Source organism: Alligator mississippiensis, chromosome 4 (genome assembly GCF_030867095.1).
Source record: "Alligator mississippiensis isolate rAllMis1 chromosome 4, rAllMis1, whole genome shotgun sequence".
NCBI classification, from domain to species: domain Eukaryota; kingdom Metazoa; phylum Chordata; order Crocodylia; family Alligatoridae; genus Alligator; species Alligator mississippiensis.
Genome location: NC_081827.1, coordinates 206,940,772 through 206,967,256, shown reverse-complemented (window position 1 = coordinate 206,967,256; position 26,485 = coordinate 206,940,772). Strand labels below are relative to the sequence as shown.

Here is a 26,485-nt window from a genome sequence, read left to right as displayed (position 1 = left end):
TCTCAGGGCCCTGCTATACATTCAAATTAAAGCTGGATAGAAACCAGTTATATAGTTGTTATATATTTTGAACATGCAACTTTATAGCTGGCTTGCTCTTTTTATAGATGGATAGTCATTTTTATTGTGTGGTAATTATTTTGCATGTGTGGCTGGTTTAAATTTATTGTGTGATTATGCAGTTAATTGTGTGATAATTACTTTGCATGTGTGGCTGGTCTAAACTGATTGCATAATTAGCCAGTTAATTGTGTAATATATGTAACATGTAGCAAGGGCCTTATACAAACACAAATAGATAGAGTGTTCACCTGCACCATGTATAAATTGAGATGTATACATATATGCATATATACAATTGTGATATTTCCTTTTTTCAGTTGTTTCATTTAGTATTTTTAACTTTTCTTACCTTAGCTTTGAATTCCATTTCCTTATGCTCACAAAGAAGCTCTTTATTTTCTGTTAATGATGAGCCAAGGTTTTGCTTATGTAAATAATCTCGGAGATCTTTCTTGTACAATGATGTTACCTAAATTAAAACAAAAATGAGATTTTCAGTCACTAACTAAAGCATATAAAGGGTATCAATTAGGGTTGTGCAAAGCTTCAGGTGGTGATTCGATTTGGAGGAGATTCGGGATTCGGCCCAATTCGGTGGCTGAATCCAAATCGAATCAGGGGACCAATTAAAAGGTCTGAATCGATTCGAAGCTCTCCGAATCTTCAGAAAAGATTTGGAGAGCTTCGATGTTTCAGGCAGTCCCGGCGGCTGCAGCTGGACTCAGAACTCGTAAGTAGGGGTGGGAGTGGGGGACCATGGCGGGGACCACTGCCAGTCCCCATCCCCTCCCTGCTCCCCCATTCCCCTGACTCCGCCTACTCCCCCAGCACACTCCCCCCCCCCATAGCTGCACCTCCTGCCCCAGCTCCTGGTAGTTAAAAAAAAAAGTCCCACTCACCAGGTGCTGCCAGGCAGAGGGGTGATCCCCACTGGCCCATGCCACATGAGGGGCTCTGCCATGAGTCCTCTGACCCCTCCTGATGCCCAGCCCCTCCATGGCTGCCTCGCCTGCCCCAACTCTGGCTCTTTAAGAAAAAAAACCTGAGAAAACCCTGGGACTCACCACTCCTGCAGCGTTCTCGGGGCTTTGGCAGGCTTGTGCAGAGCCCCCCAAATGGCATGGGTCAGCAGGGATCACCCCCCATCTGGCAGGAATGGTGAATCCAGGGGTTTTTCTTGGGGTTTTTTTTCTTAAAGGGCCGGAGACGCGGTGGGCAGGGCAGCCATGGGGGGGGCTGGGACAGTGGGCAGAGGCTGGGGGGCTCATGCAGAGCCCCCCAAACAGTGTGGGGCAGTGGGGGGAAGCAGGGATTGCCCCCCCCCGCCTGGCAGCACCCGGTGAGCTGGGGCTTTTTTTTCCAAGTGCTGGGAGCTGGGGAGGGAGGAGCAGCCATTGCCAGGCTGGGACAGCAGGCAGGGGATGGGCCTCACCTGCCTGATTTGGAGATTTGGGACAGTGATTTGAATCACTGAATTGAATCACTGTCCCACGAATCTGCCGAATCCGAATCCGAAGTGAATACTAGCCGCTTCACACAGGCCTAGTACCAATGCCATCTACCAAGTAAGCCCTGATTTTGCATATAGGGTCAACTCCTATTTCAGCTTTATGCAATTAAGCAGCACTTACATCCCTGCAAGAGTACCATTTTTGGCACTGAGTTAGAATTTAGAATTTATTTCCATGTGTGGCAGACTAGGTCCATGCATAATTACCTGAAGTAGAATGGTGACAGAGAAGCACCTGTCTGAATTTTAACTCAGTTAGTAGGGCACTCATATAGGGTATGGAAAACCCTGGTTCTGGGCCACCCCTCACCCAAAGGGGCTTGAACCTCCATCTCTCACTTGTGGTTTTTCTTCAACCAAGGTTTTGGTGATTATGTGGAATTATGTGCATTTCTGTGCAATTCCCTTCCACCTGACAGTCTACTTGGCCACTACCACAGGGCAAGTGGAGCTATGCTGGTGAAAGCAGTATTTAAACTGCCTGAGTGTCAAATGTTGCACTTATGCAGTAAAGGCCCTGCTACAGATTCAAATTAAAACTGGATAGAAACAAGCTATAGAGTTGTTACCCATTTTCAAACACTAACGTTATAGCTGGTTGCCTCTTTTTATAGCTGGATAGACATTTTTATTGTGTGATCATTACTTTACATGTGTGGCTGGTCTAAATTTATTGGATGATTAACCAGTTAATTGTGTTATATATGTAATATGTAACAGGGCCCTTACATACATGCCACTTCAATATGAAAAGGCAAAATAGAATTCTTCTTGGCCCATAGTACTGTGTTTTCATGTTCTTATTCGAAGTCATGTGCCTAGATAAAAAAAGATCATGGGCCAAATGTGTGTGTATTGCAATGTACATAATACAAGCAAAGGGGCTTGTTATATATGAAGTATGTTTAATTAATCAATATAGGAGGTGCAATTCCAGAAAAGGAAAATCAAATAACTCATGGAAGAAGCTGTGTAAGTAATGGTAAAGAAATGATATATTTTTCCTAGAAACACATTAATTTAAAAAATATTCTTCCATGTACAGTCAGAGACAATAAATCCAAGAACATTTACAATTGCACATAAGTTTAAACTAGATGGACCATATGATCTAATAGGTATTTTCCAACTCTAGCTTCAGTAATTCAACAAAGCTATTAAATTGCATTCTGGAGAATAATCTTTTGTTGTCTAAGAAACAATTACAGCTTACAATTATACAATAAGTATATACAGCAAACAAACACAGTAGTTAATTTACCTTATAAATTGCACTTGCAGCTACTTCTACTTGCATCTATTTCACTTGATTCACAGTAGGTACCTTATATATTCCTTGTAAACAACACATGGCAAAGATCCCTGAATGAAGCTTTGTATTTTAAAATAGTGCTGTGAATGAATTATTAGTATCTAAGAGACCTGCTTCAATCTTTTCCAAGTTTTGAAAAAATTACCTACATCCTCTAACCTTATACATCCCATTTAAAAGTACTTTGTAATATATGTAGACCACAGATTAAGACATACATCTCTCAAAATTTTATGAGATCTGCTTATAGGGATACTTTGAGGGTTTATTTAAAATGTATTTTGAACCTTCTGAAAACAAAAGAACCCTTATAATTGAAAATGCTTTAAAAAAAATCTAAAATAACACATAGGGAAAATTATCTGTGGAATTCAACAGAGCCAGGAAAGTAAACAGATTCTTAATGTAATTAAATTTTAGTTTGATGTCTGCATCTCAATACTATTTTGTAAAGTGCCTCCAATTTATTCCTTTTCTTTCCCCAACCCCTGCCCCCCACTTTTTTATTTTTTTTTTTACACAAGAGACCAGATTCTTTTTAATACTATACTGTGCTAGGTACATAAAAGCATACGGGGATTTATATGTGCACAGCTTAAAAATGCAATTCATAACTGGATTCTTTTTGAACTATTGAATACAATCAGGGCAATGTGAAATGATATCTATTGTCACAGAAATCTTTCAAGTTTAGGAATGCAGATTACATTGTCATTTCTTGGGGAAGGTGAGCTCACATTAGGCAGACCTTAGCTACCTTTCACTTAATGCAGGTTTGTGGTGAAGGCTGCCTAAGTCACAAAGTTCATAATCACACTTTCACAAGTTCATGTCCATTCCTAGCAAAAAGTGTGATATTAGTTATTATTTTATCTCCCATCAATAGGGTTAGAGCAGTACAATCTCCCACTTTTATGGGGGAAAGTCCTTTAAGGCAGAAGATAGGTTGCCTAGAATGAGTGAATGAGTTGAATCTCAGTGGGTATGTCTATACATGCAAAAGATCTGAGAGCAATAACTACACAAGAGTAAATGCTCCTGGGCATGCATCTAAAGATACAGGGAAGCGGGAGCAGATTTGCTGCTCCTAGCAAAAAATCTGCTCCTGATTCCTGTGGCCCTGCAATGGGCCCCTGCCGCCCCCAGGGGGCACTGGAAGCTTTGGCTGCTTCTGCCTGTGGCCAGCAGGCATCTTTAGTAGGCAGCCCCAAACACTGCTCCCTGGCCAGTCACCTTTCTGGCTGGGAGCAGCATGCAGAGTACAGGGACAGCATGTGGCGGCTCTCTCACCACAGCATCTGCCTCACCACACCATGGCTACTTCAGTTGCTGCCACTGGCAGTGATGGCTGGTGCTCCAGGCTGCTGCTGCCTATGTTGCTGGCCCACCATGGCAACCACCATCTGGCCCAGGGCCACCTGGGCTCTGCAGGCTCCCCCACATGCAATGGCCACCTGGTGAGTCACAATGCATAGTCTTAGGCCCTCTGCCACCATGCTGATGCTGCCAGGACCCCAGCAGGGATGGTGATGACATGCTCCTGTAAGCCACTGCCAGATCCATCCACACCCTCCTGGAGTCCCACTGCCTCTGGGGCCACCTGGCCAGTCAGGACTGGTGGCTGCACATTGTCCAGACCACCTGGGATGATGAACAGTGGCTGGAGGCATTTCAGATGACCCGGGCCACCTTCCAGGACCTCCTGGAGCAGCTCTGACTGCAACAAGAGTGACAGGACACTGCCATACAGCAGCCCCTCCCTGCAGAAACCTGGCTGGCCATTACCCTGCTCAAGCTGGCCATGCTCACCGGCCTCTGCTACATTGGCCACCTATTCAGCATGGGCAAGACTACCACCAGTGAAGCTATCCTGGAGGTGTGCAGTGCCCTCCAGGATGTGCTGGGGCATACTGTGTTCCACGTGTATGACCCCCTGGTGGTGGTGGTGGTGGGGTTCCATGCCCTGGGATTCCCTCAGTGCATTGGGACCCTGGACAGGACCCAAATGCCCATCACCTGCCTGCTCCATGGCAACTGCCCCTACTTCAGCCAGGGGAGAAAGTGGGGAGTGGGGGAGCTTCCATCTGTCATGCTCCAAGCCATCATCAACCACTGCGGTGCCTTCATGAATGTGAGTGCCGGCTGGGCAAGCAATTTCCACAATGCCCACATGTTTCAGAACTCCATCCTGCCAGCCCTGATGCAGAGCAGGAACTTCATTCCAGGGGTACTGGTCCTTCAGCTGGGTGCAATGTGGTCCCTCCCCTCCTCACTGGGGACCTCACCTACCCACTCCTTCCCTGGCTCATGCAGCCCTAGACTGGCTAACTGGACCCCGTCAGGCCCACTTCAACAAGCACGTGGGCCAGACCTGTGCCCTCATGGAGTATACCTTCGGTCAGATGAAGAGATACTGGTGCACCCTCACACCCACCTCAAGTTCACTGAGGACAACTTACCCCGGGTCATTGTTGCAGCCTATGTGCTGCATAACATCTGCGAGGTCTGGGGTGAACTGTTTTGTGAAGCCTGGGTGGAGGAGATGCAGTGGGAAGAGGATGCCTGGCAATGGGAGCACCAGCTGTGGTGGCAGCCATAGCGGTGGGCTTGCCCTGCCAAGGCCCTGGGCAAGTTGCACACCCACCCACCAGTGGGGGCCAAGGCACTGGGTATGAGAGGCTCTGCTCAACCACCTCTTCCTGCACTCCCTGCCTGGACAGCCACTCATGGATCCCTGCCCCACCACACCCCCGACCAGCACCATGCTCATTGTGGACAGTTCTCATACAAGTAATTTATTCTCCTCACAGAAACAGACCCCCTTCTTCCCCCACAACAGAGGCCATCCCCATGTCCCTTTATCCCTACAGCACCTCTATACCACCCCACCCCACCCACCACCAATAAAATACCCTCTTCCCCATGCAAACTATTTATATTGTTGTGGTTGTGCGTTCCCTCCTGGGGTGGGGGGCCATGGGGTGGGGGCAGAGCCCAGGGACAGACACACAGCATCTGGCCTTTGGCCATGCACCTGTTGGAGAGTACACTGAGGAGAACCCAATGGGCAGGGGGCTCAGCCAGAGTCAATGGCAGCCACTGCTTTCTCAGCACACCCATCTCCCCTTTCAGCAGCCAGTGGCCAGAGACAAAAGGGCCCATGCATAGTGCTGGCCCTGCTGCGGGCAGCTCCTGCTCCTTGCCCATGTGGAACTGGGGCAAGTGGTGGGGCTGGGCCCAGGTAGGGGGGAGGCTGGGTGGTGGGGGACCCAGGGTGGGAGCCGGGGCAGAAGCTCCTGGCTGGTGGAGGTGGTGCTGGACCTCCACCCAGGTCCACGGGGAAGCCTACTGCTGGGCAGCCGGTGGCTGCCAGGGGGCATGTGCAGCTGCGGTTGGAGGCAGGGCAATGGGTGTCATGAAGGCAACTGCCAGAGACAGGATGGTGTCCAGCACCCAGCAGTCCTCCTCTATTGCCTCCATTGCCATGGCCACAAGCACAGCCTGCTGCTCCAGAGCCTTTATGTGGTGCTTCTCCAGGACCAGGACCCTCACCCTGAACTCTCAGTCTGCCTGTTCCCCTTCCTCCTCCTGGGCTGCATCCTCTGCCTGATAAGCATCCTGCTGGGCGATGTCCTCCCCCCGCCAGGCCTACTGCTGGGCAACATCATCCATCTGTCATGCCTATGAGTCTGCCAACTACTCCTTGTACACCATGACCTGTCAGTTCAGCAGGAGGGTCCAGTCCTGGGTCTCTCTCTGGTAGAGCTGGTGCATTTGCAGGGTACCAGCTGAGACTGGTGGGGAACTTGAGTTGCCATCCACCTGCCAACTGCTGCCTCTCCCACACATTCAGTTGCAGGACCTGCAGAGCCATGAGAAAGAAGCTGTTTATGAGAGTTTGCAACATTTCTAAGATAAGATGCTCTGTACCAGGGGGCCATGAACTGTCTGGTCTCTGATCAGAGAGTGTGCATGTATGGGTGCCCACAGATCATGGTATATCAGCCAGGTAGGCCTGGGCCTAGGCGGGTGCTGACTAAGCCCCCCTTGCTGCTTATTCCTCATGGGCCAGCGGGCTGTTGGGTGCTGTCTGCAGGCAGCCTGCCTCCCCATTCCCAGGCTAGGACAGGCCTGGCCCCACCTACTGCTACAGCTCCAGAGCCACTCTCCCTCCTTCTTCTCCTGCAGGCCAGACTGTCTCTTGTGCTGCCACCAAGCCCATGGCACCTGCGCTCAGGGGCTGTGGGGCTCCAGGATGACTGGGATGCAGAGCGGCCAGCACCCTCCCCCTCCCCACAGGGGCCTCTCTAGGGAGGCGCCTTGGGGCCTGCCCCCACATGCTGGTGCTGTACCTTGAGTGTACCCCTGCTGTGTCTCAGGTACAGCACAAGAAGCATGGACCAGGAGGTGTCTGTCTCAATATGACCTGCTGCTGCAGATGGCCATGGTGCCCTGGGTGCCCCTGCACACCTGGCTTGGGACCCTGAGCATTGATGGTGCAGTGGGCAAGCCCATGCTGCCCTGCAACTACTTCTGCTGCCTAGAAGGCTACCTGTGGCTGCATTACATGTTCTTGCACCCTACAGCCAAGGAGAACATTGCTGATGGCATCAACACATCCCTCAGCATGTGAGAGGCCCATCCTGCCTAGCTGTGGGGACACAGGATTCTTCAAGTTTTGCACTGTCTCCTGCCTCCCTGCATGCTGTGGGCAGGGAACCCAGGGGCCAGGGAAGCATGCCTGGGCCAGGCAGGGAGTGGGGGACCCTCCTCCTAGTGTAGGGCTTACCAAGTGAGCAGGGCTGCCATGCCCAGAAGCTCAGGTCGGTCCCTGATGACAGTGATGGTGTGCAGCTTCCGGAGGTGTCCTGTGTCAGAGGGATGCGGCATCCAGCTGCCTCGGCAGAGGCACCCTTTGGGGAGGAGTTGGAACTGCTGGTGGCCAGTGATGCCATGGCCAGTCTGGCCTTGTGGGCAGGTGCCATGGAGCTGGCAGGGAAGGTGCTGGCCCAGGGTCCCAGAGCTGCTGGATGACACTGGGGATGAGGAGCTTGGCAGGATGTGCTGCTGGCAGCCTGAGGGGCCCTCCACTGGTGACATGTCACCATGGGTTCCAGACTGTAGCAGAGGGTCAGGCAGGCTGCCTGTGCTTGAGTACACAGCATGGCTATGGCCAGGATCCTGGGGCATTAGAATGTCATCCAGTTGCCGCATAAAGGGCATGGATTTGCAGGAAGTCCCCAACTGATGTTTGTGGTTGGTGATGGTGACCTGCTGTGCCCATGAGGCCTTGATCTTTATGAGGCACTGGCGTGCTAACTAGTCATGCCTACGTGTTTGCAAACAGCCTGAGATCTCCTCATAAATGTAGGCATTGGAGTCCCTGCCCCACACGAACTGCCTGAACATCTCAGCCTTGCCCCACAGCGTGATCAGGTTTGTAGTCTCCTGGGACTAGCTGGGGCCCTAGGCGGTGGTGTGTGGCATCAGGAAGGATGCCAGTGTGGATCACGTGACAGCTCACTAGGCCTCTGTGCAGCTGTCCCAGTGCTGCTGGGCCTGGGCAGCTGCCTGCAGCACCCATCACTGGGGCACAGCATAGGACTGGCAGCTGTGTGGTTAGGTGGTGCCAGACAGCAGCTGCAGGGTCCAGATAGGCTGCTGTGGGTCATCTGCAGCCAGGTGGAGCTGGCCCCAATGGCCAGAACCTGGTTGCAGCTGTGCCTGGGTGCTGCCAGGCCTGGCAGGTACCTGAAGCAACCTGCATGTCTGGATGGCACAGCCCTGGTAGTTGTGCAGCACTGCAGTGCCAGGGAGTGGCACTGGGGTGTGGGCAGGCTGCTGCAGGTGCCCTGTGGATTGTGCTGGGGGAAGCAGTGGCCAGCTGTGGCCACAGGTTCCCTGCATGTGCCCCAGAGCCCCAGCATGGCCACACGCTTTTAAGGCCTGGGGCTGGGGCTGGCATATAGTCAGCCCAGCCCTGGGGCAGGAGAGGCTTCTAGCTCTGGACCCTGGAGCAGAGCTGTTACTATTCATGAGCAAATCTGCTACTCCTAAAGCAGCTCCAGAGCAATCTATTTTTGCAGTGCTACAGACTTTGCAGCATTACAGAAATGATGTGTGTCAGCAGTCTAAGAAACATTAGGTTATTGACTAATATGCTTGGTATACATTACCAATTAAATTTGAAGTCAAAAGCATTTTGGCCAGTACACCAGAATCATGGTGTATTATATAACATGATAAACAAGTCTGTCTTCTTTGATTTGTTAACTTGGAATTTTAATCAGCTGTTTCAGCTAACCCCCTTCACTGTCCAATCAAAAACTTGTCTCCCTTGTTTAGTGGTGCTTTTAACCTAGGATAGCTGGCTTGGCTGCAGTTGGTAGGCTAAAACTCAGTGTTCATAAGGGAAGGATCTCTGAGAGGTACAGCTTTGCATTAAATGCATTAATTCAGAATTTGTGCTCAGTATGTTTCTGAGAATTCAGCATACTACTTGGGAGGTTTGCCATTTTTATTAGATTTGAAAGAAGGGGCAGAACTAGCAGAGAAAGGAAGTTTCTGAAAATCTAAGAAAAAAATGACTAATTCTATATCCACCATAAATTAAATCTAGCTGCTTGGCACAACTTACGCTGAGTGCTGGGAAGACTGCGGTGCTACCGCTGGCCCCAGCCTGCAGCTGTAGCCTGCTGAAACTCAGCACGCAGATCTGGGGGGCCGTGCCCCCCCAGGAAGAGCTGGGGGAATGATCAGAGAGCTGGGGAATTGAACTGGGAGCTGGGGAACTGAACTGGGCCTGGGGAATCGAACCAGGGGTTGGGGAATTGAACTTGGGGCTAGGGAATCCATGCTGCATGACTTGGCTCTGCAGGGAGCAGAGCTCCATGCTGGGGTCTCCTTGCCGCTGCTGCCCACCCCACATAGCCCCATGTCTAATTTTAATTTATCAGTAAAAATAAGGTTCTGAAGATATATATATCACCATGCTGGGGAGTCTTAAGACTAAGCTGGTTAACAGTGGGTGCATCTACATGAGACATTTATTGCACAGAGGACTAACTAGCTCTGCAGGAAATGTCTCACATCTACATGTGTCCCCCTATTAGGTCGGAGTAAATTTCCTTGTGTTAGCAGACCTGCTGATTCTGTGGTTGTCACTTCCTGGGCTTGCACTGGTGATTGTCTGCCTGTCCCACGGTGATCTTAGTTTAAAGTCCTGTTGAGCAGGTCAGCCATTCTGGCCAAGAAAAGCTTCTTACCCAAAAGAGTTAAATGGAGACTGTCCCTTCCCAACAAACTGCTGCCTCTCTCTCTAAGGTGTGGACTGTGATCGAAGAAGCTGAAGCCTTTGTGATGACACCAACGCCGCAGTCTTCTGTTGACTTCTTCAATACATCTCTCCCTCCTGTGCTCATGACCCATAACCAGGAGAACTGAGGAGAAAACTACCTGCACTCCCAACCCTCTGAGCCCAGCCCCTAGAGCCCTGTAGTCACTCATGACCCAGTTGGGATATCTCCAAGTGGTGTCATTTGTGCCCACATGGATGAGGAGCATGAGGTAGTGGTCAGAGGGCCAGATAAGTTTAGAGATCCTCTCAGCTACATCCTGGATACGGGCCCCTAGGAGGCAGCAGACCTGTTGGGACCAGCTCTCAACTAAGGGGTCAGGGCAGCAGATTGCTCCCTCTGTCCCCCTTATGATGGAGTCCTCCATAACGAACACTCTGCATTTCTTCTTAGGGGTGGTTGCTGGTTGTCTTCCTTCCTCAAGTGCTGGAGCTGGTGGCTCTGCTGACTCTACTGGTTCTGCTGATGCTGCAAGGAGTTTGTATCTCTTGTGAAGTTCCAGGTGGGGCGGTGACCCTGTTGCAGCGTGCCTTCATCCAAGTGACTCCTGGCTGGGCTTCGTGGAAGCTCCTCTTGTCCACCCTCATCCTGCCAGTCATCCTTGCTCTTTCCTCTACATTTTTCTGGTGAAGAGCCTGGCAGTAGGCATCAATCTCCTCTTCGCCATCCCTGATGGTATGCAGCCTCTGCACTGCAGCCTGGAGCTCCCTTATCTGGCATCCCAGAGACTCTATTGTGGTGCACACCCCACAATGGGAGGTGTCTTTGCTCCTGTTCTCTGGTGCCTGCATATATGCTAGGCAGCCCTTACAGCTGGGAACCAGGGCCTCCATCTGGATGGAAGCCTAAACCGTGGCCTCTGTCTGGGTAGAGGCCTCAGTGGTACCTGAGGGAGAAGCTCCAGCTGCAGGGGGAATCCTTGGTGTGCGACACGTCCCCACCATTGCACTGGTAGTAGTCCGGGCTACTGCTGTGTCAACGCTTCTCTTCAGGCTCACCACCTAGAGTCTCATGCACCTCCTGCTCAAACTCCCACGCTAACTCATGTGCCAGGCCCAGAGCACGCCTGTTTCTGCACTCTGTTCACATGGCTTCCTGGGGGGCTGGGCTAAGTAGGAGCTGGAAGGGGAGGGCATGACCCTTCTTGGCTCCACTCAGCTGCCTCCCACTACTGCTCCTGCCCACCCACTGTGGTCCCTGTTTACCTCCTGGCTCTGCACTGGGTGGTTGGGGTCTGCTGGAGGGTCCACCGGGGCTCTTCTGCTCTCGGGGGCACAATGGGCTTCCACCCACGCGTCTCCGCTGAGAGCCGGTCCCAACTTAAATTTTATCATAATTTAAGTTTTATAATCAAGCATCCCGCATGGACTTATGCTGCTGTAACAAAAATATAATAATTCTTGGGAAAAACTAGGATGGAGGAGTTATGGTATTGCTTTGAGCTAGTCTCACTATCTTTTTGGATACAGGTCTTGTATTCAAAGGAGATAGTGTTCCACAGATCTATGTATGGTATCAGTAGCAAGTGAGACTAAACCACAAGTATCAGAATCAATACATTCCCAGATCTTACAGTTAAAAATCCTGGCCTCAACTAAGTCAATCACCAAATTCCTATTAAACTCAATTGGGCCAAAATTTCACCCCAGGTAACTAGCACAGGATCATAGAGTAGAAATGACTGAGCAGTTTTTAATAATTTAACAATGATCAGACCCAAAGAGGGTTGCCTTTGGAGGGAAATGAAATACTTGTTAATCTTTATGAAAAAAACATTTTTTCAGAAAGTGATGAAAAAATTGGAGTCAAAGACTCATAAATAATTCTATGCAAAAGTTTAGGTGCTCTAATAATTTTCTGAATTAAGTGAAAGTGTCTGGGTTTGTCTCCAAATGATTCAAGTTGTAAACATGTTCCTTTTTCACTCTCACTGACAGCAGTAGCAGGGCCCCTGGGGAGCGAGCTTTCAGAAAATCAGAAAGAACACAGAAGAAGCAAAAGTAGATTGTGTTTAGATAGTTCTTCCATAAACCATGGCAGTTCTGGTGCATTAGCCACCGCTGGAGGTACCCTGCTAGACTTGTGCATACTGCACATCAGGGTTTGTAGAGCTTCCTGCTGTGTTAGATATTAAAAATGGCAAAGTCAATGTCCCTGTTTGAAATCTTCTTTCAGACAGCAATGGTCAAGCTTCTTACCCTCCCCTTCTCCCCTTCTGTTGCACTCACAGTCTTGTATGCTGGCATTCTTTCAAGAGTGTGAAACTATCAGCCATCTCACTGTGTGAAGATTAGCAGAAAAAAAATGGGTTGCATTCATGTGGGTAAAGATGTGATAACAGAGACTTTAAATTATCCAGCTATAAACACTTATTCTTATTTCAGTTAAATTGCTGCTAATGAAAACTAGAGGAAAGGGATGAGAAAGCTGAGAGTTATCTCTTCTGAAAATGAATAGCATTTTATATTTTTCCTTCTAAACAAAATCATGTCCTCTCTGTACTCCTTCATGGACTGGTGATCTGTGTGCTTCACTACCCCATAAGTCTTATTTAGCTCTTATTTGTGCCCTTGACACTACCTTTTACCCAAGGACCCTGAATAGCTTAAGTTTAATTTATTTGTTTCTCACATATAAGCATGATTGGAGCAACTGAGAAAAATTACATTCATAAATCTTCTTGCCAAGATAATTAATTATGCACAAATTAGCCCAATCTGCCTCTGATGTTCATTAATGAAGGAGATTATCAGTGAAATAAAAGGCGCTGTTGTTTCTGAAAAGGAAGGTCAGGTATTCTTTAAATGTAAAGCAAAGTACCTTTTTACATATTGGAAATACTGATAAAGAAAAATGTGTTATGATGATGCTTATCACAGACCATCACATTCCAATTAGAGGTAGAAGGAAGATGTTGTATTTTTGGTTGTTTAGAGCTATGGAACACATTATGATCTTTGCAGTTGCTTGACGTTGATTTAAAGAAAAAAAAGATTAGCCAGATTTCTCTTTTTTATGTTTAACCTTAAAAAAACAGAGGCAGCATTAAGGGTAAAAATCCACTCTCAGATCTGCACAGCAGAACTTGGCTCTCATATTGTGCTCTCTCTACATCCTCTGAACTCCCATTAATGTCAATGGGAGCAAAATACACTGTCCTGCTTTTGTGTTACATTTAAGCTACGCATATAAATGTAGCGTACAAATGGAGTATGCAAGCTTCGTTTGACATTAATGAGAATTCAGCACACAGAGAGAGAGTAGAATTCAGGTCCACCAAGAAGCTTTGAGAATAAACTTTTGCCACATGTCCTTAAAACGTATATGCATAAAGTCTCAAAAAAGAAAAAAATCTACCAGTTAATAATGATCAAATGATCAGCAAGGTTGCCAGTAATCTCAGTTGTAATGGCAGGTTTTATGATGTCAACATCTATTAGAAAATGGATATGAACACTGAGGCTAGGGTCAGAAGTTACACATAAACCAGTATAAGTGATCAGAAACTGGTTAAAATCTGTAACACAACAAAAGTTCAGTGCATATAAATCACTTTCAAAATGGCTGAAACTGGTTTAAGAGAAACCTGGATGGATGTACTATTAGACTTAACTGATTTAGGTTAAATCAGTTTATTGAACTTCTGTCCCAGATCACAGAAGCCACTAAACAGCAACTGGCTAGCACAGATTTTCCATGATTCCTTAAAGATTCCAGATTCATTTCAGCCAGGCAGACTGAATACAATATATTAATCAAAAAATGAAAGATAATTATCCATTTTTGAGCAGGAATTATATAGTAAATTTCCCCAATTTATGAAATTCTGCCTTGTTAATGGAGATCCTGAATCCTTGTTTTGGAGATTCTGAAGCCTTCTTTTAAAGTAAATTCAGTAGTCAGCATTTTTTTTTCTCCCTAACCTAATGTAGGATGCTCAGTATTTCCTGGAAATAATTCTGTCTGAAACCCCTCTCCCATGTGCAAATTACTAAAATAATTTGGATTTATCAAGATGAGGGCATAGGTGAAGAAAAAGCGTAGGTGAAGATGAAGGCATATGTGAAGAATATTTCACAAGTGACTCACAATTCTTCCAACTTTAAAGGAAGGATTTGGAAAAAAACAGATTTTCTAGGAAAATAAGATCCATTTAGTTAAACTGATTTGGAAACTTCAGATGTAGCCACTGAGAAATTATCATAGGATATTAAGAATTGAAACAACAATACTTTTCAAGGAATACTTTTTCTCTGGACATTGTCTTGGTGACATAAGCAACATCACTCCCCACCCCCGCAACCAGCAATCAAAGTAGTATCAGTGGCTAAGTACAGGCGTTCTAAAGGCCTGAGGCAGAAGCACACTAAGTACAGTGCTTTATTGAAAGCACTTTAGATTAGGTCATGATAGAACCGAATGTGCATGCTGTCTGGTGGCGGGGGGCTTGGAGCCTGAACGCACAGGCTGCAACCGGCAGCCTGGGGTTGCTCTTGCATGCCCAACAGGAGGCTGTGGGAGCAGCCGGTTCCCCGTGAGTGGCCAGTGGGGCCCCTCTCCCCAGCTGCCCTCCCCCCACCAGCTGACTTCTATCAGTGCTGGCAGCCGGTTGGGACGGGGAGGGGGATGAGAAGGAAGGGAAACAGAGCCTCTTTGCCCTGTGGATCCAGCCCAGGCCAAGGACCCAGCCCAGGAAGGAGCTGCATGGCAGAGAGGCTCCATTTCCCCAGGCTTCTGGCTGCAGCTGCAGAAATGGAGCCTTTCTCTCACATGGACCGAGCCTATGCCTGCAAGGTTGCAGGGTGGGAAGGATCCGTGTAGCAAAGAGGCTCCCTTTCCCCTGCTGTAGCCAGGAGGCTGTGGAAACGGATCCTCTCTGCTGTGCAGAACTAGCCCATGCAGCTGCTGGCAGAGAGACCCTGGAAGTCTCCCTGGCCAGGTGGGACTGGGATCAGAAGCTGTCATTGACTTGGGTCAGTGACAGCCGAGAGGGTTGGAGTGAGACCCTTCTCCCACAACCTCTCTGGCTAGGCTGAAGTGCACTGTGGTGCCAAAGCAGCTGTAGGGACAGAAACCTCCTTCCCCCCACCCCAGCCTGGCCAGTCAGGACTGGGATCAGAGACTAAAACAGACTCAGGTCAGTGCCACCCAAGAGGAGCTCTGCCCTAGGCTAGAGTACAGCCCTGTGCAATGCCTCCTGGGATGGTGACACTTGCACTCTAAGTTAACCCTCAATGGGATCAGGCACAGACGTTCTGTAAAGGACTCCAACAGAAAGCACTTTAATCTAAGACCCCTTACATTAGGAGTTAACTTAGAGCATGATCTGCCATTTTTAAAGCACTCTGAGAGCCATGAACATCTGTTCAGTTATAACTTTAGAGCACTTCCTGCTTGCCCAAAAGTGAGATAGGTGTAATGCCTGTACCTAACCAATATCATTAAACATCTAAGGGTGTTAGATAATATTTCATGATTTGTCTAGTAATAACTGTGGCTTTACATCTTACAGTTTCTTGTTTTACCTGGTTTAAGCTTAATGGAGGGGAGGTTGTTCTAAACCACTATTCTGTAGCCAGATGATAAAATCATGACACTTCCATAGGAACACAGCATACTGTATGCTGATCCATCTAGTCATTAAACTGATAAATCTAATCTTGCCTCTGGCCATTAGTAGTATATGAAGTTTCAGAATAAAGTTTGAATCCCCCTCTATACCTTGCCAATTATACAGTACTTTATTTGGATAATTAGATGACAGCGTTTATGATAGATAAGGTACCCAATTGTAAAACTTATACATGGGGCTGGAACTTACAGAACTTTCCATTTATTTTGCCAAACATTACCATTCAGAGTACAATTTTCAGTGTTCTGAGAATGAAGTTAGGGAAATATATATATATTGTTCTGCTGTTATAATTGTTACATTAAGAAGAAGGATTGTCTTGGTATTTGAGATGAGCACTTTGAATAAAGCACAAAGGGCTGTTTGTGGCCCTTGTGAAAACTCACCCAAATTTAGTGGAATTACAAGCTTTTTGTGAGCATGTGTAAACAGAATTTTTCATAGAGATCTGTTGCAGTCTGGCAAGTAAATACTCTAAAGATTTCACCCTCCTTGAAATGAAATGTTTTTCTACAGAGGACTTTCCTTACAAATGTCCCTCCTGGCTTTAAGAAGTTGCTGGGGCACCAAGCAAGGGAAATGAAAACAGAGGCACTTAATTCTCCCTACTGGAAAGTGGAACCAACCAGCATGGAGGAGAGGTAAGAGGAGAAAGAAAAATGCCTGATTTGAATATAAAGGAGTGCAAAGGGTCAAGGGGAGGGAGCAGATAAGAACAAGAGGGGAGTGGGAACTGAGTACAGAGAGGAGGATCTTGGGCATGCATAGGCAAAGGGGTAAAGAAAGCAGGACACATGCAGAAGAGTTGGTAAGTAACAGAGAAGGATGGGAACAGAACAAGGGAGGATGAGGAGGATATGACAAGAGGGAAGCAGGAGAACACTGGTGTTATGGAGACAAACAGATCATTAACCAGTAAAGAGTGCTCCCCTGTCAGATCCTGGAACTAAATTAATGAGTTCCAGGTTTCTGTATTTCTCTGCTGTCAGCAATACCCACTGGAAAATATGCATCAGTCTTTTCTATTAACTGATCCAACTAGAGGAGAACAGTCTACTAGTTGTTACCAATTACTTTACTAGCTCAAATATTTAGAAATCTGTCCTGAAAATCCAAAAGGCCAAACCCTGCTTCCAAGCTGTGTGAAGGGTCAGAATGTTACCTACAAGATAGAATTTCTGTTTCTGTTTCCCTCTTTTTTAACTTAGAATATCACATTTAAAAATGCCCTACATTAAGATGACACTGAAGCTGCAGCCAAGCACTCAAACGTTAAGAAAACCCAGAAAGAAGGTGTGAAATATCTGCTTTAAAATATATTTAAATCCCCTTTCCTGTAACTTTCTACACCATGTAAAGCAGTCTTCTGATTTTACTGGAGCTGGCCTAAATGCTGTGCTTCATACCTGGTTTTCTTGCTGATGCCACTGACAAATCTGAAGAACCTGCTTCAGCCCTTGGAGTTGATGCTTAAGATATTTGTCCAGTTGCCTTCTTCTGTCTTGTAACAGTTCAAGGAGACTGTCAATTTTCAAGCAGCTGCTGTGAGCTCCCTGAATCAACTCAGGATTTATATTTGGCCCATCAGATTTGAACTCATCTATGAATCCAGTCAGTTCATGGCTTTTGTTTAAGAGGGCCAGAGACTTTTCCAAGAGCTCTGTAAGAATAGGATTTCAGATAAAAAATGTGAATGTTTAAATATCCTGATGAAAATATAAAGCATTCTTTTAGCACTTGTAAATATAGTCATACACACAGGCACCCCTTCCCTCCATATGAATGGATTATAAGGTTATGACTTGCAGACAATACATTTTATCAGGCTTCTTCTACCAAAACTGCCTTCCCAGGGATCGTGGAGGCACCTTTTTCTGCAAGATTTAAAATCTAGGCTGAATAAACACTAGCAAATATGTTGGAAGGAACAAAGAACACTGAGGGATGTATTTTCTGACATCCCTAAACCAATGATGGTGGATACCAGGGAAGGTATGACAGGGGATAGATCATTTTAAATATACTCTGTTCATATATGCTCCCTCTAAAGCAGGGCTGTCCAACTTATGAGTAGCTGGCTCGCAGCATATGGGCTGCATGCTGCCCGGGCCATACACCACCAGTGGGCATCCAAGTGCAGCTCCACACTGTGCTGTGCTACATGGGAGCCCCTGTACTGTGAAGGGGCCTCACGTCCCCCAACCCCTGAAGCTATGGGCTTCTCTGGGCACCTAGGAGTGGGGGCTTGAAGTGGATCTGGAGGAGGAAAGGGGAGCTTGGAGATCCCAGCAACAGGAAAGTGATGGGGTATTGGTGTCTAGACCAGGAGCCAGGGCCATGACTTAACCCTACACAGGCCACATGCAGCCTTGCAAACTGCTGGTTTTCATAGATTCATAGATGTTAGGGTCGGAAGGGACCTCAATAGATCATTGAGTTGGACCCCCTGCATAGGCAGGAAAGAGTGCTGGGTTTAGATGACCCCAGCTAGATGCCTATCTAACCTCCTCTTGAAGACCCCCAGGGTAGGGGAGAGCACCACCTCCCTTGGGAGCCTGTTCCATTCCAGCTGGTTGGACAGCTCTGTTCTAAAGCATTTACTACTGCCATGGTCAGAGACAGGATACTGGACTAGATGGACCATTGATCTGACTCTGCTTATGTTCTTAAAGTCTACAGGGATAAATACAGATAGTCCAAAGGCCTGGGGCTGAATCGATTCAATCTTCACAGGTTAGTCTAAGTTGCGTAGACTGAACTGATAAGCAAGTGAATAAACATTCACTTTTGATTCCAGAAATGCAGCCACATGTCTTCAGTGGCCCAGGCCAGAAGCCCAGGGATGCAAGAGCATGCCTCCCTGCTCAGATGGAGCAAACGGGTTGGGCCAAGGTTATCCTGGCCACCCTGTGCAAAGCATCCTGGGATGCTGGAGAACTGTGCGTTAACTTGAATCTGGAGGGATCTGGGACAGAAGTTCAATAAATCTGTTTAACCTAAATCAGTTAAGTTTGATACTACATCCATTCAGGTTTATCTCAAAACAGTTTCAGCCACTTTGAAAGTGGTTTATATGCACTGAACTTCTGTTGTGTTGCAGATTTGAACCAGTTTCTGATCAGTTATTCCAGTTCATGCATAACTTCTGTCCCTAGTCCATGTCACAAACTCAACAGCAATACTGTTTTCTCTAGTTTGTGTTCCTTTCATTTGATTAAGAGGTTTGTGCAGATCACTGCAGAAAAAAAAGTGGGAAATAGCCCACATTGCTTTCTACATTGACCAGTAGCTGTAATTCTGGTCCTCTGTGCAAAATGCAAGCAACAGGCAGTAACTATACAGATGCTTGGGAGGGAATATGTTTTCCCCCTGGTTGGGAGCTCCTATAGCCCATAGGCCTGTTTTCAGTGGACGTGCAAGGGTGAAGTCCAGTGGATCAACACACTTCTGTAACCCACCATTGGCATCTCTGCTATTTTCCTATTCCATCAAGAAGTCCTCGAGGAGAGGGCTGAGTTTGTACATCTTTGAAAGATGGATGTCTCCAGAAGGGTTTTGGAGGAGATAGGTGTTTGATGCACTAAGGAAAAGTTTCAAATATGGAAATATGCAGATATGCAGATAAGCACTGGAAATGTACATGTAAGGGTCTTGTGTAGAGAAGATGCTGTGACTTGGGAGAGTGAAAGGAGGCAGAATAGAGAAAAGGTCAGGTGCTAGATGGGCAAGACTTGACAGTTAAAGACAAGTAGCTTAATTTGACATGCATCAGTGGGAGCAGCAGAGATATTTTGAAAGTTCCTGATTGAAGTCAGAAGGACAAGTAAGGTACCATATAGATGATGCTGGTGTCAGTATTCAGAAGGACTAGGTGATAGCCCACCAGCCCAGAGACAAGGTAGGGGAAAGAAACAGTCAGACATTTCCAGTGTGAATCAAATTTAGACGTATACCACTCTCAGTGCGCAGAAATGATCCAGAGAATGAGCAGGAAAGCTGGCTGGCAACTGGAATTCCTATTCCACAGGAGCTTCTAACATTAAGAAAATAATAACATTAAAAAAATAGCTCTGAAATTGAACGAAAGGCTTAATTTTGAAGTTTCCTGAAAAACAGAAAAAGCCAAAACAATTGTATTTAGATATTTAGATGTATTTGAAATATCTCCTAGGTTTCCAGTTGCTCAGAGTGTTAGAGAAAGTAAACCTGGAAATCTGGGGGGCCTCCACTTGTTGGGTTCTCTCAGAACAGGGATTTTGTCAGCCCGTGGTGGTTGTCTGGGAAGGCTGCCAGGGAACCAGGAGCATGGCCTCCGAGGAACTGCAGGGCTTTCAAACTTGCAGCTCCCCATCAGCTTACCAGGAGAGCTGGTAGGCAACCCAGCAGGTTTTGACACCAGCCTAACAGGCACAGTTCAATGAAACCTGTCTGTCTCCCATTGCATCATCATTGAAATTGTCTTTTGCCACAGGACTTAGCTTAACATGAGAGCCCCTGCTGTACCTCCTCAGCAATCAAGTTCTCTGCCTGCCTTAAACCTAATTGCTGGAGAAACAGACAGGCAGTGGGAAGGAAAAGAGCTGGGGAACTCAGCACCTCTGCTTCCCTATCACAGCCTCGATGCACAGAGGAGAAGAAAGGTGGAACATGCCAGCTGGACCTCTTAGCTGGCTGGACAAGGTTGAGTGTCCCTATCAGCAGTCAGTCTGGAGAAGAGATGGGGAAGCTAAGAGCAAGGAGGAAGATGAGCAGCCAAGAGGGGCCTTACCCTCCCCCACTGCCTTCCAGGAAAAATCATATCAAACTTAATTTTCTGCCAGCTACAGGAAGCTGCTAAGCCAAAAAACTCAGTTTTGATTTTTTTTCTTCACGTTTCTTTTTACTCATTGTGCTGATTAGGGACAAAGATGTTTTAAAGGTGAGGATTTTTTCTGCAGGAAGAATTTTCATTTTGAAGCCAGTTTTGCTTAACACAGCCTAGTTGCCCTGATATTTTGTGAAGGTAGGATTTTTTCTGCAGCAGCTTCATTGCTGAGTAAGTCAGCTGTGCCTTTCTAACAGAGAACAATACAAACATTGCTTTTATTAAATATATGACCATCCATTTTCCAACTCTTAGCACTTAAAGAAAGATAAAAACAAAGAAGAAGGGGAACAATTGCTACCATTCCCTTCCACCCAGACAAGGTCCATCCTATCAAGCCAGTCTTCCCTCTGGCAAACTATTTTATTTGATTGTTATAGTCCTGGACCCTCTTTTCAACAGTGACAATCACTCAATGCCAGGCATTCTGAGCTAAAATTGTGATATGATGAGCAATTCAGTCCCATGAAGACTGAATTGGGACAGCCATACTCATATTAAAGTTACCTGAACTCAATTCCCAGTTCAGTCTCTTGAGAAGAGATGCATCTTTATCAAAATGCCAGCATTATAACCAACCAGATTTTTGAAACACTGAAAAAAAGATTCAAGTTACTACTGTGCTGCTGAACAAAAAAATGCAGTTTATAATCTCTGCCAGTGGTTAGATTTCCTTTAACCTTTGGTTAAAATTACACCATTTATATTCTTAAGAAAGAATTAGAGCTCTATGTGGAACTACAGATTTTTGAACAATGCATTTTTTGGTTGCTGCGTTGATTGTTAGTGGTGGGGGGGGGCTTCTGCCCCCTCACTTTTAAAAAGGTCAGTAACGGCAAAAATGCTAATTCATAAAAATATCTGAATTTCAACATTAATGATGAATGGATCAATTTCTTGTAACATGGAAGAACTTGTCCAGCTTCTAAGGGCAAACACTGCAGAACAAATGGGAGTTTCACGAGGCACTGTCAGGGTAGAGTACAATTCTAGGATTTTGTTTCCATGTTGCCAATCGACCCTTGTCAGGTGGTAATGGAAGCTTCTGGCAAACAGAGACAAAACAGCTCAGCAGGAATATTATATACAGCACAGCCCTAAGAAGCCATAAGAAAAATGCAGAGAAACCAGAATCAGCAGCTGGATGATGTGGTTGTCCAGAGGCCAGCAGGAGCTCATTTCCAGGCCCCATTCCTCTTGAGTCATTTTCAAAATCTCAGCTCTCAGGCCTGAAGCTGCAAAGGTGGCTCAGGTCTGCAGCCAACACACTCCCAAGAAACTGTAGGACAACACCAGAAGATTGGCATAAAGCTGGCTGGAAATGTGTTAGTGGAACATTTTCTATCAGAAAATGCCAATTTATTAAGAGCAAATCATTTCATGGAGGTGTAAGGATTTCAATTAATTTTTCAACAGGACAGAACCAGGGCTTTGGCACTTGCCTGCCAGGCAGATTTCTGTTAGAAACATTGTTGATTTCCTGGTAAAGTATCTTGGAAAGGAGACACGAGAGACTTCCAATAAGTCCTAGAGGGTCTAGGCTTCTGCATCTGCACAGGGGAGCCTAGAAACTTGAGACCTTTATTTCAAACCTGGGCTTTCACAACATCCTGGCTCCTGATGGCATAACTGGAAGCCTAGAAACCATGACTAACCCATTGTCATCAGACCTTGGGATCCCAAGCAAAATTTAATTCTGAAATTTTCAACACAATTTCAAAATGTCTTTTGGAATTTCTGGTTTATGGAAAATTTCAATTGTCAATTTCAATTGGAAATTTTTATTTGAAATTAAGTGATCTTTTCCCCCACCAGTCATATTTTCCCAACAAAGGGTAATGCTGATTCTTGTCCAACTCTATGTTGACACTATTCTTCTGAAAGAGCCAAATCATGGGACACCAGACTGTAGCAAACTGCTCCCTACATTTACTTCCAAGAAAAACAGAAGACTGAAGAAGACTGAGGGGATTGTTAGTGCAAGAAGTAAATGGAAAATAGGGAAGCAGCAAAAGGGAGAAGAGAGGAGGAGGAGCTGGAGATAGCTGGTGCAGCATTATTTTTAACAGGACCTATTATTAATAGGATCAGTACTTAGCATCTATGATGTAACACTGCACCGAGAATTTCTCTTTGCCTGATCCTTCTAACTAAAGAAATACCCATAACAGAAATTATCATCTTAAAGCCATTTTCTTTGTTTTTTAATTTGAAAAAGCCGAAAATACCTTTCAAAATTTAGCATTTCAAACTCCTAATTGCTGGAACATGCACTACTTACCAGAAAAGGAGTCTTTTTCTCACCTTTTGCATGGTGCTCATGCTGCTGAAGGAGCTCTTTCAAAGATTCAACATCCTCAAACTCCTGGGAATTCTGGAGGAACTCCTCAACTTGGTCAATTTTAATAGCAAACTGTATTAGGAAAACCAAGAGAAAGAAGCACAATGCAGTGGGTCATGATATACTACATGTCATCATATTTCCAACCTATGGCTTTTGGAAGAAATTCTCTAAAGAAGACTTAAACATTTCTTGTGCCAATCTCTCATATCTTCACAGTACAAACTTATCTGATGCCACACTATGCCCTCTGTTTCACTACAGTTCTGATTTCATTAAAGGAACCCTGTCCTGGTTAACTGTCTGACACAGTGTGTAATCATTGTCTGTTCTTTTATGAGTTAGCTTTTAGTTTTTCTGTATCTGGAAATTGTTCAAGTTTTTTTTAAAGTAGAACCTGTGAATTTTAAAGATTTGTGTAAAAACTCTTTAATAATATATGGGATAAGGCCCTTTCTTCCCTATAAGATTTCATCTGAAGCTCCCCTTCAAGATCTTTCTTGTCATATTAAATTCTGAAATGCAAGGAGTCTTTCGGAAAATCTTTTGAGGCAGATACAATTTTCAGTGCACTATTTTGAAGATAATGGCAAGTAGTAAATTTCAATGAATGAATGTGATGGTATGCATATTAATGAACAAGTTATAGTATGGTAGTAGTACCATGATGGTTAAGGTTGAGACTACTTACTAGTTAAACAGCTGATTTTTCTAGGTACTCTAAAATCCATAGGCTTACTCAGATTGTCTTGAAAATTGTGATGTTGAGGATTCAGAACAGAGTTGGTGGTCTTAGTATGAAGTTGTTTCAGTAAGGGGTTCTTGAGAATCATATGACAACATTTTGTCTTTTTTAAAACTCCTTTTTGCACATATGGGTAGGCAGGGCTGCATGGCCCTAGGCAGGAGGGCATAGGATGGAGCAGCCAGGATGGAGCTGCAGGGCTGGGAGAGAGGAGAGGCAGCAGATGGGGGTCTGCGCTGGGATGGGAAGAGTGGGGCCAGAGGAGGTAAAGCTGGGGGTGGGAAAGGCAGCATGGTGTGGTTGGTGGTGTTGAGATATGGCAGGAAAAAAGTAGGTGTCAGGACAGCACAGGGACATTAGAAAGGGAGCAGGAGTACCTGGAAGGCCAAACCAGGCACCCTGCCCTGTTGCTCACAGAAGCCTGTACCCTCTCCCTGGTGGCAAACCCCTTCCTTTAAGAGCCAGGAAGCAATCTGCTAGTCTGCCTAGCAGAAAGCATTCTGACAAGCTCTATTGTGCTGTCAGGGAATGCCTCAGCCTTTATCTACTCTATTAAAAGCAGGAATAGGAACAGCTAGGAATACCTCCTTAGGCACTGGGCTGAGCTGCCTTTTCACACAAAACTAAATCATGCCCCACTGCCTTTGAGACAGTTCTTCCTGACTAGAGATAGGTCCTCTCCCAGCACATGTGTAATGCCCTGAGGTGAATGTGACTACTCAGGTGCTAAAATTCATGCACACACACTTGTTTTTTAGAAGATCTGGATAATTTTTTTTCTGTGTCCTGCATGTTTCTGCCAAGTCTGGCAAAATAGGGTCCTGGTGCTAATGAGTTTTACCGTAATATCTCTATAGAATAATTTGCCATGTGTACAGTCTCATTACTGGGAAGTCATCTTAAATTCAAGGTCATTTTGGATTTGGGTAAGTATGGTTTCATAAATGAACTTAAATGATGAGTTTGCACCTCAAACTGATTTAATCAATCAGGATTGATCTCAACTACAGGAAGCCATGCTAAAAAATTATTTGGGGTACAAGTTTGCACAGCAACATGGTTTTGAACCAAACTGATGAGCCAATTAAAATGCTAGTGCATGCCTTCAGTCTGTATTTCATGGTTGTCAGATGTTTAAGTACAGATGCTTTTGCCATTTTAGAAAGACACTAAGCACTGCTAGCCAAACTAAATTGTGAGATTTTGGACAGTGACTTAATGATGTAGCTTATGATTAATCAACTGAACAAATCTATGCATCACCTACTGCTGATGTCACATTCTTTCTTGTGTAAGAGAAACATTCAGTAAAAATTAATAAAGCCATTATTATATCCCCAGATTCAAACACTCTTGAACTTTGTGTCAGGACTCAAATCAGGATTCCAATTTTGTGGTTGGCTTTCATCTTTACAGGTGTGACCCCAGACCTGATCACATTAAACTTTTAGTTGTTAAAAGAACAGTCCCAATTTTGCAGCTTAGCCTTCTCTCTAGCAATGATGCTGCTAAATTAAGGCAGAACAGATCATTAAAGTTCTCATTTGAACTTGTGTAATCAAAGGTGTTGAAAACTGTGATGAAATTAAGGCATACAAAAAAGAAGCTCTCTGCTTTCTCTGTCTCATCACATGTTCTGCTCTTTTTTATTTATCCTATGAAACAAATCCATTATGCTTCAACATCTGAGATTTGAGTTGATTTTTATTAAAGAATATCCTTGAGATAGTGTGTGCTTTATGATAATAAAAATAAGATTATACATAATCACATATTGGTATTTAAAGAAAAACATTTCAAAAAGAAGTTTCTAGAACTCCTATTTAAATCAATTGTATTTCCTATCTGCTTCAAGATATAATAGACATGATTCTTGGCCCCACTCCAGATGCTTGTATTGTTCCAGTGACACAGAGAGATTGAAAGACAACTAAAAAAATCCCTTGAAAATTTTTTTTGCACTGGGGAATCCCCTCTGGTGGTGACAACTCACTTGAGTGTCCCCAGAATGAGAGAGAGACAGGACACCTTTGCATCTGACTGATCCCTGGATTTTGGAATGACTTTTGGGAATTGCTGGAAGCTAACCTTTTGCAGCAATTCTGTGGCTTTTCTAATTCCAACATATGGGGCAGGGGGGAGGGGAATGGAATTTAGAGTCCCAATCTGCAGGATAATGGAGGTAATGGAACAGGGGAATGTAGGGAGAGGGTCAAGATGGAGTATTTATTGCTAGGCCCCTTTCTTTCAGGACTTGAACTTTGGCTTTATCCCCTTTTGTATGCTTGCACCATACGTTTGTATTTGTGAGCGCACAATGCCTGGACAGGAAAATGACTACTGAGGAAGTGAAAAGCAGAGTGGAGACAACTATACAACACATTTGAGTGCACAGCTTTGAACTTCTGGATTTAAGAACTTAACTTGTCCATAATGATTTCACATAATGAGAAGCACAGAGAAGCTATAGAAAAACTTCTGTCACGTCAGCACAGTATCTATTCCAAGCATTTGGTCCAGACTAATTTTTCATTATTGTTGCTATTCACTTGCCAAGTACAGCATTATTTAGAGACATCACTTCACTATAGCTATTCAACTTAAATGATCTTTTGTTTAGCTTTATCTTGAAGTAGCCAGGGACCAGAAAAAAGGTGTATTTG

General features: G+C 45.4%; 1 protein-coding gene across 1 annotated transcript in view; it reads right to left on the bottom strand.

Annotated features, from left to right (window-relative positions):
* CCDC141 (coiled-coil domain containing 141) overlaps positions 1 to 26,485 on the bottom strand; it is a 178,219-nt gene that overhangs the window by 108,500 nt on the left and 43,234 nt on the right. Inside the window, exons 4-6 of the mRNA XM_059727244.1 lie at positions 23,041 to 23,149; positions 17,279 to 17,532; positions 413 to 532 (exon numbers count right to left, since the gene is read on the bottom strand). Coding sequence (XP_059583227.1) covers positions 413 to 532; positions 17,279 to 17,532; positions 23,041 to 23,149 — 483 coding nt within the window. The remainder of the gene's footprint in view (positions 1 to 412; positions 533 to 17,278; positions 17,533 to 23,040; positions 23,150 to 26,485) is intronic.